The following is a 23,229-nucleotide window of genomic DNA, read 5'->3' on the forward strand; positions in this document are numbered from 1 at the left end:
CGCTGCTATATTAAGTATCCGAAAAACACTAAAAAAAGAGATTTTTGGTAATTAATGAAAGAGTAGGGAAAGGAAGTAATTTCTTTCTTATACTATGTCATTTGCCTAATTTTTACAATAAATAAATAGAACAAGTTTCTTTTCTCACCTCAAATTTTCTGATCGAACAGTAATTTTAAATTTGATCAGTTAAAAATAAATTACTTCTCCACAAAAGTACTTTTCGAAAAAGAGCGGATTTTAAAAGCTTGACCAACCAAGCTAGTGTCCCAAGGAAAACTGTTGGGTACGGAAGTTTCTACAAGTGCACAAACGGTTCAATATATGAGATGAAGCAATCTTTTTAATTCATAGCAACAATGAGGGTAATTGAGAGATTTTTAATCTTCCATATCCAGACAATCGATCAAAAATGATAAGGTCATCGATACATAGATCCCTATTCCTTCTTTGTGGACTAGATGTAAATCTTCACATATATAATTCCAGGCAGGCTACACTTGATTGCCAATCACAGAAGAATATAAAAGTAAAAACTACAGAAAGAATAAGACGCCTACAGAGATAAAGGTCATTCTCTTTCCCTCTCACATCAGTAATTTAAAAAAAAGGCACAAAAATCTAAGGTACAAATTGCGAACTCAAAACTTGCTCAGTTCTCGTGCAAAGCCTTCATCAGATGTAGTCTACTGAGGCTTTGTCCCGCAACTCTGCAATCAACATACAAACAAATTCATATCAGAAGAAACGAAATATTACAGGCCAGAAAAAAACTGGGAACAGAAAGAACATTCAACCATCATGTGTCAAGACTCAAAGATAATGGCAAACAGTAAGCAAACAAGACCACAACTTACCCATTAATCTGGTTGCAGTAATTTGAAATTTGATTAGTTATGAGAAAGCTATCCAACCGTGAAGGCTCTGGGAGTGGCTTAAAGACAGGATTAGAGGGATCCTCTTCTGGCAGTAGCTCTTCTCCTGCAGCTTTACGTGCCATGTTCTCAGTCCTGTAAAAAACAGAGGCCAGAACAAAATGTGAACAATGAAGCACCTCTAATCATAAAGAATTATAATGTACAAAGTTCACCAGAATATTAGCTCAGCAAAAGATTCAAGCTTCACTGCAAGGTGACTAAAAGCATCTGAGGGGATCTAAATAAGTGACCAACTACTCGAATATGCCAAAATAAAAAAAGATACCTCCTCTTTTGAAGCCAAGCTTGCTGCTGAGCTTGTTGACGAGAAAGATTCCGGTAATAGAATTGGAACTGCAAATAAAGTATTAGATTTAGTAAACAATCACAACACAATAAAAGGAAAGATTGACCCAGGAAGAGGAAAGACAAACCTTTTGCTGTTCCATCGACAAGTCATCCATGCATTCAATCAAAAATTCCACATTCCTCTCCAAATATGGATTGGTTGATAATTGTAGGCGTTCATAATCACACTGACAAGGAAAAAAATTTGTCAGTATTACAGTTTGGCAACATATATAAATATTCAGTATTCTGCCAAACTTAAGTTACATTACCTGAGTTACAGGTGTATCAGGTTCCAATTCAGTCATAAAGGCACTAATGAGTGCAGAATTCGAAACTTTTATCTGTCAAAATAAACGAAATTAGCTTCTGCTGAATTACTGACCTATGAACTATGTACCTATACTAACAGCAGGCAGGTAGGATCACTACATGATAATGGTATTACTCAAAATAATGTTCAAACCAAGAAAATGTGTGGTAGCAATGTAAGTGTCAAATCTAACCTTAAAGGAGGAAGAATTATTTTCAAGACCACAGAAAAGGAAAAAAGAAAAAGGGTCCCCTAGGGAAAAAAGGCTAATGTATCAGAACTATATTTCTATTTTCTCAAACAACTGATCTCCAAATAAATACAACTGTCTCTGACATGCAAAATGGTAACAGGTTATGAAGCAGAGATTGTCACTCGAAAAAGAATCTACATATGACGCAAGTGCCAAAGACTAAAGAGAAAACAGAATACAGAAGGTTAGAAGCATACTGGTATCTCTTCAAAGATGTCAACCCATGAAAGATTCTTTTCTCTCAGCCTAAAACCAAAAAACAATTATCAGAAATTAAAATGCGTTTAATTTTTGTTTAAACTAGTACAAACAACTATCTTGAGAGGGAAAGTAAAAAAAGGAGCAACTCAAGAATAAACATACTTCTCTCCAGTAAAGTTGTTACTCCTGTAGAGTTCCATGAAAGAATCAGAAAGCTTCAAGGCTTTCAAAGCTAAGACACCTTGGTTGGATCTAGAAGGATCATAGATTATGCAGACACAACGTTTTATATTCTCCTGCAATCACAAACATCATAGAGTCTTAAGTACAATGAATTGTTCACATCAATAACTAATGAAAAATATAGAAGCACCTAATCAAGCCAACATCTTAAGAAAAACATTAAGAAATATATCAGAAAGAAAACTACTTTATTTACAGTACCAAGTGTTCATATTTCAAAAATCAACAAATGAGGAATGCTAGTAGGTTTTCCCCTGCAAAGGATAACACATAACCTAGGCAAGAATTGACAACAGCTAGTGGCATTTGACTTTAAGAACTTTTTCATGGATGTTTGACTCAAGCAATTGATCAGAGTTGACTTTGAGCAGCAGTTTAACCCCTCAAATTCCTACATGGATTACATTTCTCATGTTACTTTTAATAAGGACTCCATATCCTCGTCTGTTGGAGCTTTCCCTGCTAGGGAACCAGACACCTCCATTATCCCCAAAAGTCATTTACTCCTTCAGTACCTGTTAAGGTAGTGGGTCATTTTGCATGATGCACTGGTCTACCAGTGCATAGAGCACTGGTATTTGAACTTTAAACTAAAATGGTAACACAGTTTGGAATGCCTTGGGCTCATTTAGCATCACTACAGAAAACAGTTCTACCGTGTTGTTAATTTCATCATTTCTCCCTTTTCTTCCTAGGGCCAGCAGAAAGGGGGTTGCAACATGACATTTTCTAAACTGAAAATGACTTGCAGGATAAGTGTGATATATCTATGGTCGCTGCAGGAACTGAAAAGTTCAGAATCCAACAATGAGAGATGGACAAGGAGATGGATACCTGGTAATTCATGAAGGTCTCTATCAGTTCCACCGTCTGATAAGAACCAAACAAAGTTGATTGATACCTGGAAAATAACCACCAATGAGATCCATATTATGAACAAATTAGCAATGAAGTAAACGTTAAGATGACAATAATGTAGGAAAGAAAGGTAAATAGAGCAAGCTTTACATGTCTTTCTCACTACTGTGTAATGCGTAAGACAGTTTTTTTAATGTTAACATGTATGACAGTTTTGTTACTCCCTTTTTTGATAATAACTTTCTCTTCACTGCCTTGAAACACTGTAATTTAGACTGCAGAAATGCAATCAGGCCATCAAATGTTGTACATTGTCCACTTCTAGACTTTAGGTTAAAGATATACATATTCTAAGCATTTTAAGAAAAAAGGATAAGTTTATACTTGAATATAAATTAAACAGTGATGAAAGAAAATGTAAATCACACAGTACCACCAGCCCAAAGAAAGAATGTTTTCCTGAATAGAAGGTTAGCAATGAGTATAATAGAGAACTAGCACAAAGACAAATAATTTCTTAATTAGAAAGAAGGAACCTCATAGTTCTAACCAGACTAAATGATGTCTTAATAGTCAAAAAGCTCCCTTACCAACCCACGGTGTTGTTGTCAACATTAACCTCCCTCAGGCATCGCATCATTTCAAGTTGATAATTAGCACCCTCGGCTTCAATCTCCTCATCTTCCTCGCGAACCTGAGTAAAATAGATGTGAAAAAGAGTTAGTTAAAATAATTTCGAAACTGTATAAAGAAGAAGCAAGAAATACCAGACTTCACCATACCGGAAAGGGAAAACAGTTAGTGACTTCAAGAACACTCCCAACATCCAATCCAAGGAGTTGCCCAGTGACCAAAGCCGGTGAAAACTCCTGGCAATGCTTTATTATTTTCAAAATAACCTGTAGCACAGAGTTAACTTCAGGAAACTACACATGAAAAGGCAGTCAATGGATGCAGATACATTGTTTTGTATGATGAAGTAAGATGTTGTATTAGAAAGGCATCAAGGAGATGCAAATTACATACACAAAAACATGGTTAACTCCTGAGAACAAAAACACCTATTTAATCAGGGAGTTAACCACAAGCAAAAGAATGGTTGCTAAGCCATATTGAGGGAGCTAATGAAATCTAAGAAGGGTAATATATCATTTACAGGGGATGCAGATACATTTTATTACTCTAAGAAGATGGAACAAATCACTTTTTTCCCACCCATTCCTGTGCAATGTCACATCTCTTGGAACATTGTATACAATGTTAAGGGTATATATTAATATTACTCCTTTGATCCCTTTTTACATGTCCTACCATGCCTTGTGGTTTGTCCAAAATAGCATATCCACTTAAATCAAAAGGAAAAGATTTGATGTTCCACCTCTCTCAATAGAAGAAGATGCAGAAGCTAACATCAGTAGAGGGAAGAATTTTGCATGCCCGGGATACTACTGAACCTCTACTAGGCTACTAACGAACTTTCACAATGATGCTGTTAGAAACAATCGATATCAGACAAGTATGGCCAAGTAGGTGCAGCAAGCTAATCCCCACAATCTTGCTCCATACTATTCTATCAACTATGTGGGTGCAATGTATGCATGTGGGGCATAATTTGTTTGATCCTTGCAAAGATATTATCTACATAATTTTGTAGGAGACCACCAAGGTTAAAGGTAATGCAGCAATTGACATTGAGGATTGATTGCACAACTCATGGTTTAGACGAAAAGTATTCTTGACAAATGGTCATTCTCGTTGACAAAGGGCAAACAATAAGGATGGTATAGATGCATAAATAACTAGAAAAAAGAATCTAAAAGAATATGGAGGAAAGAACAGGAGGAAGGTCAACATATCAAAGACAAAGGTTGGGGAATACAAGAGCTAATACGCAGTTATAGTTAGGCAATTAGCAGGAAGTTATGGTAGCTAGATTCAGTTAGCATCAGTGAAATTAGTAAGAGCAAGCTAACGCACAGGGTACATGCTACCTCCCATCAGGGAGAAAACAGTAACTCCACCAACCAAAAGTTTAGGCAGAGGTAAGCAATTCACCTATTATTCTTTGTTCTGGGATTCAAAACTTAGCTGTCAAGAAGACTGCAAGCCACTCCCTTTAGGGCAAGAGATCACTCAGTTCTTTTCCTTTTGTTTCTACTTTTGAGTTGGATTTCTGGGATTATCACTGAACCTAACTAGGTAGCTCTTGAGCTTCAATTGAACTCTCAACTTCTTAATCTATGATTCCACAAACTAAATACACATAAACAAAAACAAATCTTTTTTTAAAAAAAAAAGAAGAGATAGTGCACCTATAGGTGAAACCTACAGGTCAATAAAGTGTGCTGGGAACTATCACGTATCAGGTTCAATTCCCACAAAGAAAAACACAGAGTGATCTTTTCACATCTGTCCAAACCTTGGTGGACAAAGTTACCCGTTAGCACAATGGGAGGTAGCAGGCACCCCATACCCCAGGAATCACATGTAAGCTGACCCGGACAGCACAGATATTAAAAACAAAAAAGAGATAGATAGATAGATAGTAGTGCGTAGTACCAGTCCTTCAATCTGAACAACTCTGAGTGGCGGCGCAACAGCCTCCTCTGTAGCTGCCACTTGCAAAAACGACCTTCCTGTAGCTGCATCAATAAATTGAACAGGTTAATCGCTAACTACACATATTGTACCCAAAAAAATTCCTCGTAAAGAATCATAAAAGGAAAATTGTACGTACGATTTGCCATGATGATAGAAATTGAGCAGAAAATTGACTGAATCCGAAGCTTCTCGACTTCGGAGCAATTCTACAAGAAGCAAAATCCAAAACCCTAATTGCTGGAGGAACAAAGTGAGGAGACGAGACGAAAGAGCAATTATTATTAATGGGCCAGCCCACTTCTAGCCATATAAGGATTGGATTGGGTAAAACACACTATTTAATTTGTAGTACTTAATTATAAAAATTATTTAATTTGTAGCTAAAAACTAACAAAAATATGTGTTGTGTTGTCCCTTTTATGAAAAGTTAATTTTAAATGAAGTGGTGTTATTGAGAAAACTTGAAAATATTGGTAAATTGGCATTGTCGTTAAATGATTTTGTTAGATTTGTTATTGTTTTGACAAATCGACGATTGAATTTTGTTTTTTATAATATTTAGAACTTGTATTTCAAATATGAGCTTATCAAGAGTAGATTTAGGCTTGAATCGTATGTTTCATTGTTGAGATTTGATATAATAAGTTGTTATTTCTATGTAAAAGTTTATTCTTATGAACTTCTAGAATAAATGTCTATACTTCAACCATATGTAGCGGAAGTTTATGAGAAAATGACTAAATATGTATCATATTTGACCTCAACCATATATGTTTAAACTCCAAGTAACAATGGTTAAACTTCAATAATATGTACCTAAAGTTCAAGCAAACATATCTAAAATTCAGTCATATGTACCTGAAGTTCACAACTATGTCGCCTTTTGTTTTCTTTTTGACAAGGAATGGAAATGGTTCGAGGCGGGACATCCCCTTACCATTAAGTCATTAGTGTCAATCTTGACCTTCTTAAAGTCAAATGAGTTTTATTCATTGAGTACACGAAAAAATGACAAATAAACATAGAATGGTCAATTACAGTGTCATGTCCCGAGCCTACACCCTGGGCTGGACTGCACTCGAGAACCATTGATGGCCCTAAGCGAACCATTGGCCTGACTTACTTACTCAGGAGAAGACTCTAAGCATTATTACAATGATCAAATGCACTTCTACTTAACTTGTTTAATAAAATAACTTAGAACGTTTAAAGGTCAAACATTCAACTTGGCCAAAATGGCAACTCAAGTCTTAACATATGAAATAATAATATAAAGACAACTGAACTACTGACTGTCTATCTATAAAGCCTCTAATAACTGAGATGGATGTCGGGACAGGACCCACGACATCCTAATGAACTAAATACTGAAAAGTAATAAACAGGGATCTTCCGGAAGAAAGGAGGCTCACTAACAAACTCTGGAGCTCAACTAGAATCAACGATGCGCTGGATGTTGATACTGGTTACCTGTGTCTGCATCATTAAAAGATGCAAGCCAAATGGCATCAGTACATTGAATGTACGAGTATGCGAGGGGAAATCTAAAACAAGACATAAGCTTGAAAGGAACTGAAAGAAACACTTACCTTGATTTTACTCAACTCATGAACAACTTAACTCAATATAAAGCAATAAAACACATGCAATATACAGAAAGCCTTTAAGACAGTAGAAAACAACTTAGTTCGTTAAAGAAAATGCAACAACAAACTCAACTTTAATCATATACTAAAGTAATATAGTTTCTATGGGAGTTTCTCTAACCGACAACCACCACTATGAGCCTAAGTGGTAATACATCGTCTTGCCCACGCTGCCAGAATTGTCCTATACTTTGCCGTCATATAGAATGCCTTAACTAAGTGGATCCACTAGTCTATGCTAAAAAGCACTTAAGGAGTCATCTAAAAAGTATGATCCTTTACTACCCATGATGGCTACATGGTTTATGGAGACGTGAGTTATCTGAACTCAAACTCGTCCCCATATCGGTGCTCAATACTACTCCCAAAATACTCAGATCATATGTTTAAAAACATAACTTATTTCTTTGGTTTAAGATAATTACTCAAAAGTTAGCTTAAAAGCTCTCTTGGAATTGATGTTCCCTTTCTTGCTCAAATGTGAAAACATTTACTCTTTAACTGAAAACTAGCTCAAAGGCTCTTTTGGAAATCAAGGTTTTCTTTCTTCTTTAAATGTAAAAACATTTTACTCTTTAGGAATACATAGTCCCGATATATACTCTTTTGAAGAAATGAACTTCAAACTTTACTCTTTACTCAACTCAAAACTCAAGTCTTAAAACAAAGTTGAAACATTTGAAAAAGACTTTTGGAAGATTCTATGAACTTCTCTTGACTTGACTCTTAACTTCTCTTGACTTGACTCTTAATTTTCCTTGAATTGAATTATGGATTCAAGGATTATGATTTGTGATAGGATAGATCTCATGATGTTTAGGAGTGTTTTTAGATAGCTAAACATGAGAAAATATCAAGAAATCACTGTCTAAAAGTAGGTCCGCGACGCGGAGATACATTTAATTATTTGATCGCGAAATAAAATTTTGAGGCAGAACGGTCCGTGATCGCTCCGCTCTGCGAAGAAACTTTTCCCAAATCTGAGGAGCAGGTCCGCACGGCCCCACTGCCCAGATTTGCCCGACTTTTTTCTTCTTCGCTTTTCAGTCTCAATTCACCTAAACTCGACTATTTTTTCTCAAGTTCTCTTTAGATTCAGATACCCAACATATGTACCCAAGAACCTAACTCAAAACAACTCTAAAACTCGACGTAAAGATCTCAGGATCCGACACCATGATAAAATATTACCCTTATGATTAGACCTCAATTCAGCCCAATTCAAGAACGAAAGTAAATTCAAGAACACACATCAAGAACATTCAAACTTTCAACTTTTAGGACGAATTCATGTTGAATTAAACATGTTTGGCGCATGGGTGAACGAACCCAACGTTGTGTGAACTCACATACCTCGTAGGGATCACCCCTTGACGAAATCCATAAGCGATTCTTGAAGATCTTGACGATTTTTGCTCCTTCTCCTCTTCTTTTTCTCTTCTCTAAAACCCCAACTCAATATTGTAAAAGCATAAACTAAATCCTATCAGTTTAGACCCCAATTAATTACCAAAAACGAAATTAAGTCATGGGGTATGGAAAAGACCATAATGCCCTTCTAAAATCCGGGTTAGACTTTCCTTATTTGAACAACCCAACTTCAAATGAGCATATCTCACTTATACAAACTCGGAATCGCGCAAACTCAGTGGCGTTGGAAAGATTATTCCAAGATCTTTCCTACAATATCTGGAAACACACCTAAATCATCCTGAGCTAGGAGTTATGGTCGTTTGAAGTTGACGAAAAACTCAAACTGAACATACTTAAATTTTCCAGATTTTCTTTTTATTCTTTCCAAAAACAACTCTTTCTAATTCTAGCTCTTTCTAGTTCTTTCAAAAAGCGAGGTGTTACATATAGAACTTCCCAATCAATAAACTTTAATACAAACATAATAACTCCAATAAGTAGAAGTATATATATATTACATAAAAACATTAGCCTCAAAGGCATCCTTAGTTAAAAAAAAACAATATTTATCTAGCTTATATCTAAGCTAGGAATCTCAAAATCTGAGATAACAGAAATGAATACTTACAATACTATTTGCTTTGTAACCATCAAAATATATGCTTCAATATTCATTATAGATTGAAGACAAATGAACCTAAATCATAGTTCATCATGAACATTACATTCTTCAATTTTCTGCTCATTTTTCTTGTCATTTGAGTTAAGACACTCTGCTTCTGGATGAACATAACCAGCTATAATTCCCGTGGCAGAGTTACAGTATACTTCAGCAGTGCCATCTCTTGCCTCTAAGTTAACATTGTCCAGAGTAATATGGCTACAAGGCACAGTGTCACTACACGCGAATTTCATCGCCTTTTTGCTCTTTGTTGTTCCACTAACGTTACGATAGAGTACTTCACTTATCTCTACTGCAGATGTCTGTAATGTCAAAATAAACAACACACATTTTGTCATACTTCTCTTTCAAGTTGAGAGACATTCTTTTTGAAACAGACTCAAAAGGAAAGTAAGACAAACACGTTGAAACAGAGGGAGTACCTGATTTTGACAAGGCTTTTGTGAGTCGCAATAGAATTGATCTATAATGATTGGGTTCGAAACATCTTCCATTTGTACATTTTGGAATCGAACTGTTCGAACATAACCTGATCCTCCCTATGAACATTAAGACCTTCACATCAGTTTTTTTTTCAATTTAAATGCAATATGAACAAGGCATTACATTTTTTGTGTAATTACCTGCCATGTTTTGATTCTGAGGCCATTTGTGGTACCTTTGAGGAATGCTGTATCCAGAACTACTCTGTTCACTACACCGATGGAATCGTCTTTACCAAGGCTCCCAATGCTAGACAAGGATTAATCATGTAACAAAATTAGTATAGAAAACATACTACTTAGGATGAATCACACCAAGGCGTTTTCAAATATAACAATACATTATTTCACAATGGTCTTGTCCACAAGCAAATCAATGTTCAGCAGCGGAAAATCATTTTTGAGAACATGTTTTATTGAGATTTTTCAAAATAGCTGAATACGCGAACACGTGTATAATAGACTACCTGATTCCATGGCCAGGACCACAGTAGATATTCTTCATCTTGATATTGGAACTAGCATTTACAATTGATATACAATCATCACCTACATATACATCAAAAACAAGTTAAATCATATTCATTTTTTTACCATAAAACACACATCATGAAAATTGAGAATCTCCATTACACAATGCAAGTAAATCATATTAGTAAAACTTTTAAAATTGCAAAAGTAGTAATAAAGAACATAAATAACATGACATATAGGTTATGTTGCTCGGACTCTTCAAAAATGCTGCAACATTCATGCCGGATCCTCCAAAAATGCACCACTTTTGAACGATCTGACACACATTGACAATATTTTTGAAAAGAACGAGCAACATAGCATATAGTGAAAGAGTCACAAATATATACCTGTCCCAATTTTGCAGTCTTGGAGTACAACATTTGTTGATTCACTTATATGAATTCCATCAGTATTAGGACTATCTCCAGGAGAAGAAACCTTGACACCATTTACGCGTACAGAATTTGATCGTGAAATTACAAAATGCATCTGTTGGCTATTCTGGAATGTAAGTCCTTTCACCCTTATACCTGAGCTTAAATCTATGGTTAATGCCTGAAATTTGAAGTTAATTTCTCATTATAAGTTGATTAAGAGGTTAAGAGTAATAATAAAAGAAAGAGTAAAGAATATAACAATAATGTACTTACTCTTGGTGCTGATTTGCAAGCCTGTTATCAACAACAACAACAAAAAAAAAATACATAAGTTAGAACATCACCTAAAAATAGTTGTATATCAATAGAGGCGAATCTAGGAGCTAGAGTCATTGAATTCCAAATGAGTGTGATCATATTATATGTATATAACAACTACGTCTCAATTCCAAATAAGTTGGAGTCTGTATATGAATCATCATTGACTATGTTGCTTCATTGTAGCTCAACTCGTGCCAATAGTATGCAAAAAAACAAAATAAATGTACTAACATAACTAAAACGTATTCCCAACTAATTTGTATCGCCTATATAGACCTTTTACTAAGTCTACATAGATTCCAAGAAGATTGTCAGTTCATTGAGACAACTATCGTTCATGTTGTATTATCATTCCTATGTCGTCCCTTTTTAACATTATGTGTATACATAGTCAAGCAGAAATCAATGAGTTCAGTTTAACATGCAGAATCAATCCTAGATTCGCGTAAAAAGTTAAAAGGAAATAATGTGTTATGTTATGTTACATTGGACTTATTCTTCTTGCATGATGCTTCCCACCATTTGCTGCCTGATCCATCAATAATTCCATTTCCTTGAAATGTAACTCCTGTCAAATTGGAAAACACAAGCCAAGCTTTGGGACTCTTTGGATCCCAATTTTCTGGATCACTTGGTGCTACTATGGTTCCATCAACCTGTTATAACATAATTTTGTGACTTTAATTACTGTTATAGTAAATAAAATTCAGTGATCATATGAAATTAATCGGATAGTAACCTGGATGATCAATCCGTTAGCACAAGGTCCATTGAACTTGGTTGCATTTACTAGATAAGTGCGTCCTGAAGGGACCATAAAAACTGATCTTCGTTTTGAACAAGCTTCTTTCCATGCATCTTCAAATGCCTGAAATAATAATACCAATTTTAGAAAGTGAAAAAAGGTGTAACTTATATTGTTCGGATCCTCCAAAAAAATGTTCACACTCATGTTCGAATCCATCAAAAATGTATTATTTATTAAGGATCTGAGCACTATAGACCACAATTGCATAAATTATATATTAGAGTCGTATACACACTATATTTTCCATTTGTATAGCAGTTGATTATACAATGAGCAATGTTCTCAAGATTAAAATTATATTAACTATTAATTTTGGCATTTGTAATATACAACATTACAAAATTAAAGTTATTTACCATTTATGACTATTTATTGCAATTTTAGAAAAAAAAATTACACGTAAATTTATACTCCACACCAAAAGTACTAAGTCCATATGAATTCGGTACCATAAACCATATGACTACAAATAATCACCGATCAAAGTAAGCTATATTAGTAATCTTGAAAATAAGACATGTATTACCTAATACCTACTATATGTATAACATGTTAAAATATACTGATAACGTAAAAAGTCATTATATCGTTAGCGCATATAATTACCATAAATCATTTTTACCAAAAGCTAAAAACATATCAATTCATCACCTTAGTGTCATCTGAAGTTCCATCACCAACTGCACCACAAGTATCAACATTAACAAGATTTTTATTGCCTCTACCATTTCTCCATACATCAAATATTTCATCTTCATCTTCATCTTCATTATAAAATATGTCATCAAAATCTGACAAAATTTCTTCTTCAAGAATATTTATCTTCCCACCATCATGTGCACTTCCAAGAGACTCCAATAGGAAAACAAAAAACAAAATGAAGATTATTTTTGTATTTGTCTTAACCATGATGGCTTAATTCTTAGTGTTTTGTGTTTATTTTTTGCTTCTTTGCCTATGATTTTGGATAAATCAAGTGAAAACCATAGTATTAATATTTATATGAGGTGTATTTAGTGGTGAAAATTGGAGGATTTAGTGGAGGTATTATATTGCTTGGCTTGTAAGTAGATAAAAGCTGTTGCAATTTTTCTACATATCCCTACTTTAAGTGTAAGATTAAACTTTATTTTTTTGTTGAGATCTTTGCTTTACTTCTCAGAATACATAAATCCACTTTGTGATTCATTATTAGTCAAAATGCTTAATTCTCATTAGTTTTATTTTAACTATTTGTCCAGAAAGTTGTCAAAGGTCCACTTAATTTCAAAAAGTTCTGATATATTACATATGGTTTATATTCTTTGCACTAATGATAATGTAAAAAAATACTTAAACTATTGGATCATCGAGATAACTATTTTATTTCATTGATTCGACCTATATGAATGCTTTAACGATTCCTCCATTGTTTTCGAAATGAATTTGGTAAAATTGAATTTTCAGTGAAAACACAAAATACCAACGACTAGATGATAAATTCCATGCACATTAACTATAACTTCATAGATGACCTATGTGTAGAATAAGTGGGAGGTGGTGATAGTTGAAATTATTGAACCAACTCCAAAATGAAACATAAGAAAGTAAGTGGAGGAACAAACTTAAACGTGAAGAGAAAGATATACAATGTATTCTCATGCAAAACTAATATTTTGTTACATTTATGTGGCACAATTTGAATTTTGAGAGTTAAAATCGTGAATTCAGACCTGCAATCTTTAAAATTTTAAACTAAAAATTAATATATTTGACTAGACCAAGTATTAGAAGAGGCATTATCTCTCTACTACGAATAAACTGATATTTTAGCTTTCAAATATTCTGGGTTAACTAAGTATGCTACTTTAGTTACAATTATTAAACTAAGAACTAACTTGGAGAAAACATTATTGTATCTGCCAGTCGCCAGACAACACAATAACAACAACACCATTCTTTTCATACAATCTTCTCGAGTTGATTCAAATCATCATTTTGAATATGAAATTGATTTTTTACATAAACATGATCCACTGATATTCTTACTGTGAGAAATAAGATAAACAGAAAAGTAGGTTGAGAGTAAGTAACAAAGACAATGTGCTATGCTTGAATCCTTTTATTGAGAGTTAAAAACGAAGACAATGTGTTATATGCTTGAATCCTTTTAGATACACATAATACGTCTCCCAATGTGGGATACTAACACACTTTTCTTGAATCACATTTATGTGTAATCTACTTACAGAATCAACATTCTCAAATAGATGGAATACAAATTGTATGCTATCCTGGAACACCTGAATGATGTTAACTCCATGAGCAAATTCTTCACCTTTCCTCTTAGTGTTCTTCGAGTCGCCATGCAAACTGAAAAAGTTAACTTTGTCAAATACAAGGTTTGCATGGAGTGAGACAAATAAATTATGCACTTGAGGTCCTAAAAGCAGAAAGAAAATGCATTTTACGTGACGACCAGAGATTGGAGGTTTTCACAAACTCAAAAGTTATGTGGATATATATATCAGATTCAATTGCAATCCTCAATTTCGATGACAGAGCAAATAGTTGGCTGTTATATGTAGTCTTCAAGAGGATGATGATGGAGAACATAAATAGGGCGATAAAATCCATAAAAGCAATCCAAATGCAGGAAGCAAGGGGTGCATCAAGAACCCATATAAAAAGCAGAAGAAATATTGGAACAGATACCGAAGACAAGAAAAAAAAAACTCAAGCTCTAGAGAGTTTTTAATTCAGGCTATTGTTTGAGGCTCACAAAATGAAGTTGAAAAAGGTCGGTTTATTTTGTTTTGAGATGATTTTGAATTTTCATTATGTGTTTTTGAACCGAGGGTCTATCAGAAACATCTCAACTCCACAAAAGTAGGTTAACACCTGTGAGCATCTATCCTCTCGAGACCTTACTTGTGGTACCATAGCCCACACTAGGTATGTTGTGTTTTTCACCAAATGTATGTCTATATTCATCTACTCAAATTCTTTCCATGAAAGAAAAGAAAAAGAGTCACAATTTCTATATCCGTTCTATAGTGCAATTTTGAGGTTTATATGGAGCAACCACATTGATTTTGTTGCACAGGGGAGTCTAGTATTGGTTTTGCATGTCCGATTGCACAGATCATTTTAAGGTCTTAAACATTCTCCACGAGCCAGGTTTGGTAAGTTCAACATAATTATTCATGAGCTTAGCATGACTCATAGTGAAGTTGATCACTCTGTGTTTTATCCACCTTCGACTCCCAATTTGTGTATTTATTTGGTGGTTAATGTTTAGAATATAGGATCTATGGGGCAATTACTTAAGAGTATCTGTAAATTTAGGTCTTAGGCCTAACTCACATCCCAAAAGCTAGCTCAAAGGAGGGAGGATTGCACAAACCTTATAAGGAATTCACTCATCTCATTAACCACTAATGTGGGAATTTTGTCATTCTTCAACACCCAACCTCACACCCCGTGCTTAGCATCTGTTGCGTGGGCAATTTTAATTTTGGGGTTCCAACATTGGGTAGACGGGTCCTACTCTAATACCATATAAAATTAGGTCTTAGGCTTAACTCACACCACATAAGCTATTTCAAAGGGAGGAGGATTGTCCAAGTCTTATAAGAAATTCACCCATCTCATTAACCATATAGGACTTTTGTTATTCTTCATTAGTATAATCTAAAGCAACATCTCTTTCAACACTTCCAAACTAAAGATTTAGGCATAACAAAGTTATTTCCGTGTATTGAGGCCACACAGTCTAGATCAAGTATTGTTATTTTACAATGAAGTATGTTTTAGAAATTCTTGAGGAGACATTAATGGCGTGTAGACCCATTAACATTCATTTGGACCCGGAGTTCAAGTTTCCATCATTTAAGGGATCCTATAAGATATTGGCAACTATAGTTAAGTTGAATTATCTCACAACAATTAGACCTCACATATTTCATTTCTCGTGAGTGTTGTATGCCAGTTTATTGATTCTCCTAGTGATGGTCATCGGGATGCAGTTGTTTGCATTCTTTAGTACTTACAATCAGCCCCGTGCAAAGGACTATTATTCGAGGATCGAAATCATGAACAAATCCTTGGATACACAAGTGCTGATTTGGCAACTTCAACTTCTAATAGACCTTCTACGTCAAGATATTGTGTTTTAGTAGGAGGTAATTTGGTGACTTAGAAAATCAAGAAATAAAGCATGGTTGCTCGATCTAATGCAAAAGTAGAATATCAAGCAATGGCTAAGGCAACATGTGAGCTAGTTTGGATTAAAAAGTTGCTAAGGGAACTGAAAATCAGCCAGATGGAACTTGTGAATGATAATCAAGTTGTCATTCATAGAGTGTCAAATCCGGTGTTCCATGAGAGCACTACGCAAATTGAATGGACTATCACTTCATCATATAAAAGATGATATTCTCATAGATGTTACAAAGTTTGTGACGTCAAATAATTAGCTTGTAGATAATTTCATCAAGTCAAGTCTCTCACTAATCCACGTATTAGTTACATTTACAACAAATTTGGTATATATGACTTATATGCACCAGTTTGAAGGGGTGAGGGGTTAGAATACTAATGTATATATTGTCCCGTATGGAAAGGGATTATTATGTACGATAGAGTACAACTATAAAGAGGAGTTGTTGTAATCATGTGATTTGCATCTTAATACTCCCTCCTTCCCATTTTATGTGGCACCCTTTCCTTTTTAGTCAGTCCCATAAAGAATGCCAGCTTACTATAATTAGAAACAATTTAACTTTAAAATAATCATTTTACCCTTGATGAAATGATTTTCAACCACACAAACATCTAAGGATTGTTTCAGACCACAAGTTTCAAAAGTCTTCCCTTTTTTCTTAAACATTGTGCCAAGTCAAACGGTGCTACATAAAATGAGACGAAGGAAGTAATATTTTTCTCGTGTTTTACCGTTTACAAAGGAATCTATTCTAATTGAGACAAGAAACTCACCAACATTCGGCAAGAGTAGATAACGACATGCCAACGCAAGAGGCACATTATATTGGAAAAGTCGCAAACAATTCCATGCATGTGCAGGCATAACTGTGTACCTCGAGCCTCTGGTTCATGCTAATTGAGAAGTTGTGGTCACAAAACACAATGCACCTTAAGAATCACTCACAATCAACGAAAAATTGCACGGTGGCAAGATTCTTGCCGACATTTCTGATAAATGTACATAAAGTGAATTTTCACCAAAGTTTTAATGCCATGGACAAACAAGACAAGGAAAACAATTAAGGGGTCATTTGGTAGCTGGCTAGGCTTTTGCAGGTATAAGTGATAAATGAATCAGTTATGAGAAAACTTATGTATAAGCAAAGTTTAGTTATTCATGTATTAATAATTCCATCTTCTATCCTGCATAAAATTACACATTAGATGCCCCATAACTTATACATGTACTAATTATGCAGGTTCCTAAATTGCAAACTAAACATAGCATAAATTCTATACACAATCCTAACCAACTACCAGACATGGTATTACTTACGCAGGATCTAATACATGTATAATATTTCTCCTAACCCGTTACCAAACGACCCCTAAGTGAATGCCTGAAAAAATTGTCTTACACCGCTATCTCCCTATTTTATTCTTTTCAATGTATTTAATAACATTTCTAATGTGAGACACTTATAGACATTTTCTTTTTCATTAGATCAAATAAGCTACTTTAAGATTACATACACTGCAAGTTCAGTCATAATGAGTGAATGAGAAGAACGAAGTTCAGATGAGACAAGACAGGATTGTAGTAGCAAAGTAAAAACAACTTAGATATCTAGACTCGTCATTTCAACATAATAGAATGATAGATCAAGATGTTATCAAAGAAATAAAACTAGATGGACAAATCAAAAATTGCTATCAAAGTGTCACTTGGATGCCTACCAAAGTGAAAAGTGAATTCTACCGAACAATTATAAAATCAACAATGTTATACGGGGTGATTTTTGGGTTGCTCCATCTATCCACAAGATGAGTGCTGCAAATATGTGGATGCTAAGATGGATGTGTGGTCATACAAGATTAGATAAAACAAAAAAATGACCACATTTGTTAGATTTAGAAAGAGGAAATAGCACGCATTGAGGATAAAACGAGATGGCTTGGTCATATCATGTGTCAACCTATCGATGCACCAGCCCTTAGGTGTGAACTATGGTGAGTGTAGGTATTGAAAGGGACGAGGTTGACCTAAAATTACATAGAAAAGTTGTTTCAAAAGACATACAATTTCTTGGAATCAACACTACTTGGCTAAAGATATGACACAATGGAAGAATTTTGATTCAGATAAGTAACATATACTACATCGGTTTAGTCTTTGTTAGTATGTTAATATTGAACCTTTCACTTAACTAGCAGTACTTTAACCTTATCATAAACTTATACTCCAATACAAAGAACTTCTAATAATATTATTAATTTATTTATATTTAATTTATTTTTCACTTTTATTTTTATTTAGATGACATGAGTTGACCTTGAATGGAGAAATATAGTCAATGAGGATTCATACAGACGACTCCAACATTTTTAGGACTAAGACTTAGTTATTAAATAAGGTACTTACAAACTAAGTTGTGAGGACTCTTCACTTTTGATGCTGCACCCATGTCGGATTCTCTAAACATACATTACTTTTGGAGAATCTGGTACGCACTCATTGACATTTTTTAAGAGTCCGAGCAACATAGCTTACAGACACTTTCAATATTACATGCATGTCTAATGGATTTACATAATTTATCAAAACTAAATTTCAACAAGAACTCAGTAGATGAATACATTATGCAATAGTGTGGTAATTCACCTGAGCATATGAACAAATCCGAGGCACCCAGGCTAGTCATTTGGTTCAGACTCACCCTGTAGCTTTAAACATGGATGTTCTTGACGCTGCATCTGGAGTTTGATCCCAATCAGATAAAGATAAAGATATAAATATGTGAAGAGAGCAAATCAAAAACCAAGTTAAGATTTAGATAACAGGGAATGCAGCCACTAAAAAATTATTGCGGATAATAACAATGGGAATTTTGGTTGCTAGGTGTTCAATCATCAAGTTAAAAACTTACTTATACAGTAACTAATACATCTTTTAGTAACTAGAGAAGTGATCCAGAAAATAAAATTACTTTAACAAGATTGAACTTTAGGAGAAAATAAAAATTGCACACATGAAAAGATTTGACCATAGTTGAACATAACTGAGAAGTCATAAAAGGGAGCATGCTCAGAAATGCATTACTTCTACCATTTGAAATTGAATATAAAGATTCCAATTACTTTCCAATAGAGATATGAGAAGGGCAGAACTAACTTCAAAATTTCTTCTCAGTGATTTGAAACTGAATATAAAAATTCCAACTAACTTTCATTAGAGAGATGAGAAGGACAGAACTAACTTTAAATTTCTTCTCACTGATTTTTGAAACTGAATTTTCTTTTTGGAACTGTAACTTTAAATTTTTCCTCAGTGTTGGGAAGTAATAAAGGGAAACTGAGTAGTTGAAATCTTGCAGCACATGCTACTGAGAATTAATGAATAATAGCAATGTAAGAGTGATTCATGTTAAGTTCTGTAATACTGAACTCAGCGATAGGCCAACTGAAGAGCAGAATCAAGTAAACCAAGCAACAAATCTCATGTTCATAACATCTACCAAACTAATGAAGCAAAGAAGAAGCATAAATTTTGAGGGGGAGTTGGAATAAAGATAAAAATCATTGGCAACATCAACAGACTACATAAAAGCAATAGTGATGAAACTAAGAGGAAAATTCAATTAAAGCATTCACTTTGTCAAGATACTCCTTCAACATTTACATTAGAAGTCCAAAACATGCCTAGTGAAGTTATATCTAGGATACATAAGATCACCTGTGCTTTTTTACTTTATGCACTTCATGAAAAAACAGAAATTGCACAATTTGAAACCTCTTTCAAGTAAGTTTTTGATGCACCAATCATAATCATTGATCAGTATTTCATGATCTTTGTGGCCTTGTTGTATCACTATAATTTATCGTCCTATTCTTCAACCTCTCAGTCCGGCTCCATCTAAAGTTGACACCAAGAAGATATAGACTTCAATATACAACAAATCCAGCTTCTGAAGATAGGTCTGCTCGATCAAGGAAATGGTCAGGCTTACATGCAAGTGTGGCAGTCCAGATCGACAAAATAACAGAACAATGGGGAAAGAACTTTATATCAAAGCCATATACTGCAAACATTGCGCCCTAAAAAACACATCTACTGACAGTCAATATAAGCATTTCGACTCTAATCAGCTGTTTCCAAGTGTACCTCCTAAGTTCCTAGTTCCTAACTAGATGAATTAGCATCTGAATTTGAAGCATCGTGATTGTGGTTTAAGCTAATTGAAAAAACACTTATAATAATGATTGTAGAGTATTGGCTGAAAGGAAGAAGTTAATCATGTCATCCGAAAACCAAAAATTGCATAAAATAAGAAAATTAAAATAACACGGTCAACCAGATAGAGTGTAGAACTAGAAAGGAATCTCTCTATTGTCCGAGCAAGCTAAGTAGCAGGTTTCAATGGGTTCAAGAAGGTAGAATGATGCAAATATGCATTGTATTTATTGTGGTCAAGTTAAAATGAAACAAAACAACAAAGTTTGTCTAAATTTTGAAATAAAACTAAAGGAACCACCTACCAGAACAAAAGAAAACTAAATGAATTTGACTATTAACCAAAACAAAATACCAAGAGAATCTAGTCCACCAATTCCAGTTTTCAGCTGAAATGGTTGGATGTCATCCCAACACTTCGGAGGTCTTTCTATACCTAACACTTCACTGATTTTCTTCATTGAACAGAAGATTTTCTTCATGCAAAGGAATAGTGTTTTCAGTACTACTAGTAAATTTCTTGGAAGGCTGCTTACCTGCTACAAGGGATGCCCCAACAAATTCGTTCCCACTAACTTCATTTCTCTTATACTAGCAGAATTAAATTAAAATAGTTATGTACTTCATTAATTTGTCACATAGCACAATATTAATGACATCGTGGTATAACAGATGTCCTTTTCATCATTTTCATCAAGAATGGGACTTCTTAAAGTTTCTCAGGCAAATATTTCATCTTCTTTTCTTACTTTTACTTAACCATAGAAACTTTTCTAGTCTAACACAGATGACCATAGTATTTAATCAACATTTGTAAGTAAGGATTCGAGCTGGAGATAAAAGTTTGTAAGGGTGTTCAACCAAATAAGAGAAGAAACACGAAAGACGTTGACAGTCATAAGGGAAGAGGAGAGTGAGGGGCGCTGCAGAGTTGTGCAGTATACAAGGCCCTGGACTGCACGGGTTCACCTTAACTTTCTTCCAGAAATGCTGAAGCAAGATCAAGAGAGGTGATTTCATATGATGCATTTCAAAAAATCGGGAAGTTTGAAATAAGCTTCAGCACATCTTCACAGTCGTTGTGCCACAGGAATTAATCAATGAACATCAAGGACTATAGACCTATTAGTCTAATGAAAAACATTTATAAGATAATATCTAAGGTGGGTTTAACAGATTATAGAAGGTGCTAGATGAGATAGTGTCAACCGCAATTGTGGAAGGTAGACAAATTTTAGAAGTAGCTTTAGTTGCAGATGATGCGACTGATGCTAAAATGAAGAAAGGAGAGTGAATAATCTTGTGCAGGTATGATCACGAGAAGGCATTTAACCACACAAAGTGGGAGTGACCTCATTACAATTGAGATCGGGACTTGGTGATTAATGGAGATTGGATCATGTGAATCAAGTCTGTAGTACCCGTCTGGATTCTTTGGTAGTTCTAGAGGTTTAAGACATAAGGACCTATTATCTCATGTGCTTTTCGTTTTGGCAATTAACGCACGGCGTAAATAATGAAAAGAGTTGTGGCATGAGACTTGTCATGGGCTGCTTTTTAGCTATGTTCCATAATCCTGTGGCCTCGTCCTCTCCAAATGACTAGTGTGTCCATGCCTATGTCACCTCACAAGCAGCACGGGCCTGCACGCAGCCCCCTCCCACCCTCCCCGTTGTGCTTAAGTGTGTGTGACACACAATGTTATTAAAAGTCATCATTTCGTCACTTAAAGCAAAGAAGCAAGTATGAAATTAGGAGTTATTCTTCATGGGTGAAGTGCACTTCAAACAATGACAAGCAAAGTGATCCCACAAGATCTGGATGGAGCTTGAACAGATCTGACCGGAAGATTTTTCTCCGGGAACCTTCTACCTTGCATTGAGTCGGGACAACATAAAGGAGTTATCTATCCTTGCTTTGCTGCATTTAAATTTAAATTTCATCTTCCCTTTTAAAATCAGTTTCCTCATTTATTTTAAGATTCTGAATTCAACCACTGATCGACTCATATGGGTGGGAGCCAAGGCTAAGGATGTAGACGGGTTTAAGTTGTGGTACTCAAGAAGCTCGAGGAGTGGAATTTTAGTAGATAGGGAGCTCAGGGAGCAAGTGATAAGAGTTTAAGCGGGTGAATGATGGGATAATGGTCACTAGTTGTGGGAGGGATGACTTTCTACATAACTAGTGCATCCGTAGTCCATACCACAAGTGGGTTGGGCCGAAGAGGTCAAAAAGTGCTTGTGGGAGGAGTTGGACGAGTTTGTGAAAGGTTTCCAACACATTGAGAAGCTATTTCTCGGAGGATATTTTAATGGTCAGACAGGGACCACTTCAAGGAGCTATGATGATGTGCATGGCGGTTTTGGCTTTGGGGATAGAAACGAAGGAGGAGTTCCGAATTGATCATAGCTAACTTGAGCTCCTAGAAGAGGGAGGAGTACTTGGAGACCTACCGTAGTGCTCCGATTTGATCATAGCCAACTCGAGCTTCCAAAAGAGGGAGGAGTACTGGGAGACCTACCGTAGTGCGGTGGCTAAAGCTGAGATTGATTACCTACTCCTAACGAAGGGTGATAAGAGGTTTATGCAAGGACTGCAAGGTTATCCCAAAAAGAATCTTGCACCCCAACATAAGCTCGTAGTTATGCATTTGAATATCAAGCGAGGGATGAAAAAGAGGGTGTTATAAGACCGGCTAAGGATTAAATGGGGAGGCTTTACTAATGCAAAAGCTCAAGAGCTTTTTATGTTCTTTTCAGGTAAACAATTTTCATTTCATAAATCAAAAGGCCAAAATCAGTCATATACAAGAAGTATACTAAAAAGTAAATAAC

At 35.0% G+C, this 23,229-nt stretch overlaps 3 protein-coding genes across 4 annotated transcripts in view; all 3 read right to left on the reverse strand.

The window, feature by feature from the left end:
- Positions 1-360: 360 nt before the first annotated feature.
- LOC125834937 (eukaryotic translation initiation factor 3 subunit H-like) lies at positions 361-6,033 on the reverse strand. Its single transcript, XM_049514085.1, has 12 exons — positions 5,871-6,033; positions 5,693-5,775; positions 3,916-4,032; positions 3,724-3,827; positions 3,110-3,176; positions 2,195-2,328; positions 2,029-2,077; positions 1,538-1,609; positions 1,352-1,453; positions 1,204-1,271; positions 858-1,010; positions 361-710 (listed from the first exon to the last, which is right to left on the reverse strand). The coding sequence occupies exons 1-12, from the start codon at positions 5,878-5,880 to the stop codon at positions 653-655; spliced, it is 1,017 nt and encodes a 338-aa protein (XP_049370042.1). The 5' UTR covers positions 5,881-6,033; the 3' UTR covers positions 361-652.
- Positions 6,034-9,350: 3,317 nt separating this feature from the next.
- LOC125834864 (probable polygalacturonase At1g80170) lies at positions 9,351-12,888 on the reverse strand. Its single transcript, XM_049514019.1, has 9 exons — positions 12,631-12,888; positions 11,911-12,039; positions 11,657-11,827; positions 11,124-11,144; positions 10,821-11,028; positions 10,425-10,506; positions 10,099-10,207; positions 9,898-10,014; positions 9,351-9,777 (listed from the first exon to the last, which is right to left on the reverse strand). Exons 1-9 carry the CDS (start codon positions 12,886-12,888, stop codon positions 9,496-9,498), a joined length of 1,377 nt encoding a protein of 458 aa, XP_049369976.1. The 3' UTR covers positions 9,351-9,495.
- A 1,284-nt stretch (positions 12,889-14,172) lies between these two features.
- LOC125834932 (histone-lysine N-methyltransferase ATX2-like) overlaps positions 14,173-23,229 on the reverse strand; it is a 44,999-nt gene continuing 35,942 nt past the window's right edge. The window contains exons 26-27 of one of the 2 annotated variants that reach the window (XR_007443382.1): positions 18,827-18,918; positions 14,173-14,331 (exon numbers count right to left, since the gene is read on the reverse strand). The gene's annotated coding sequence lies outside the window, so the exon portion shown is untranslated. The remainder of the gene's footprint in view (positions 14,332-18,826; positions 18,919-23,229) is intronic. The other variant, XR_007443383.1, reaches the window with a different exon arrangement.

The sequence above is a fragment of the Solanum verrucosum genome, unplaced genomic scaffold (genome assembly GCF_900185275.1).
Source record: "Solanum verrucosum unplaced genomic scaffold, falcon-dt-bn FXZP01000184.1, whole genome shotgun sequence".
Classification (NCBI taxonomy): domain Eukaryota; kingdom Viridiplantae; phylum Streptophyta; class Magnoliopsida; order Solanales; family Solanaceae; genus Solanum; species Solanum verrucosum.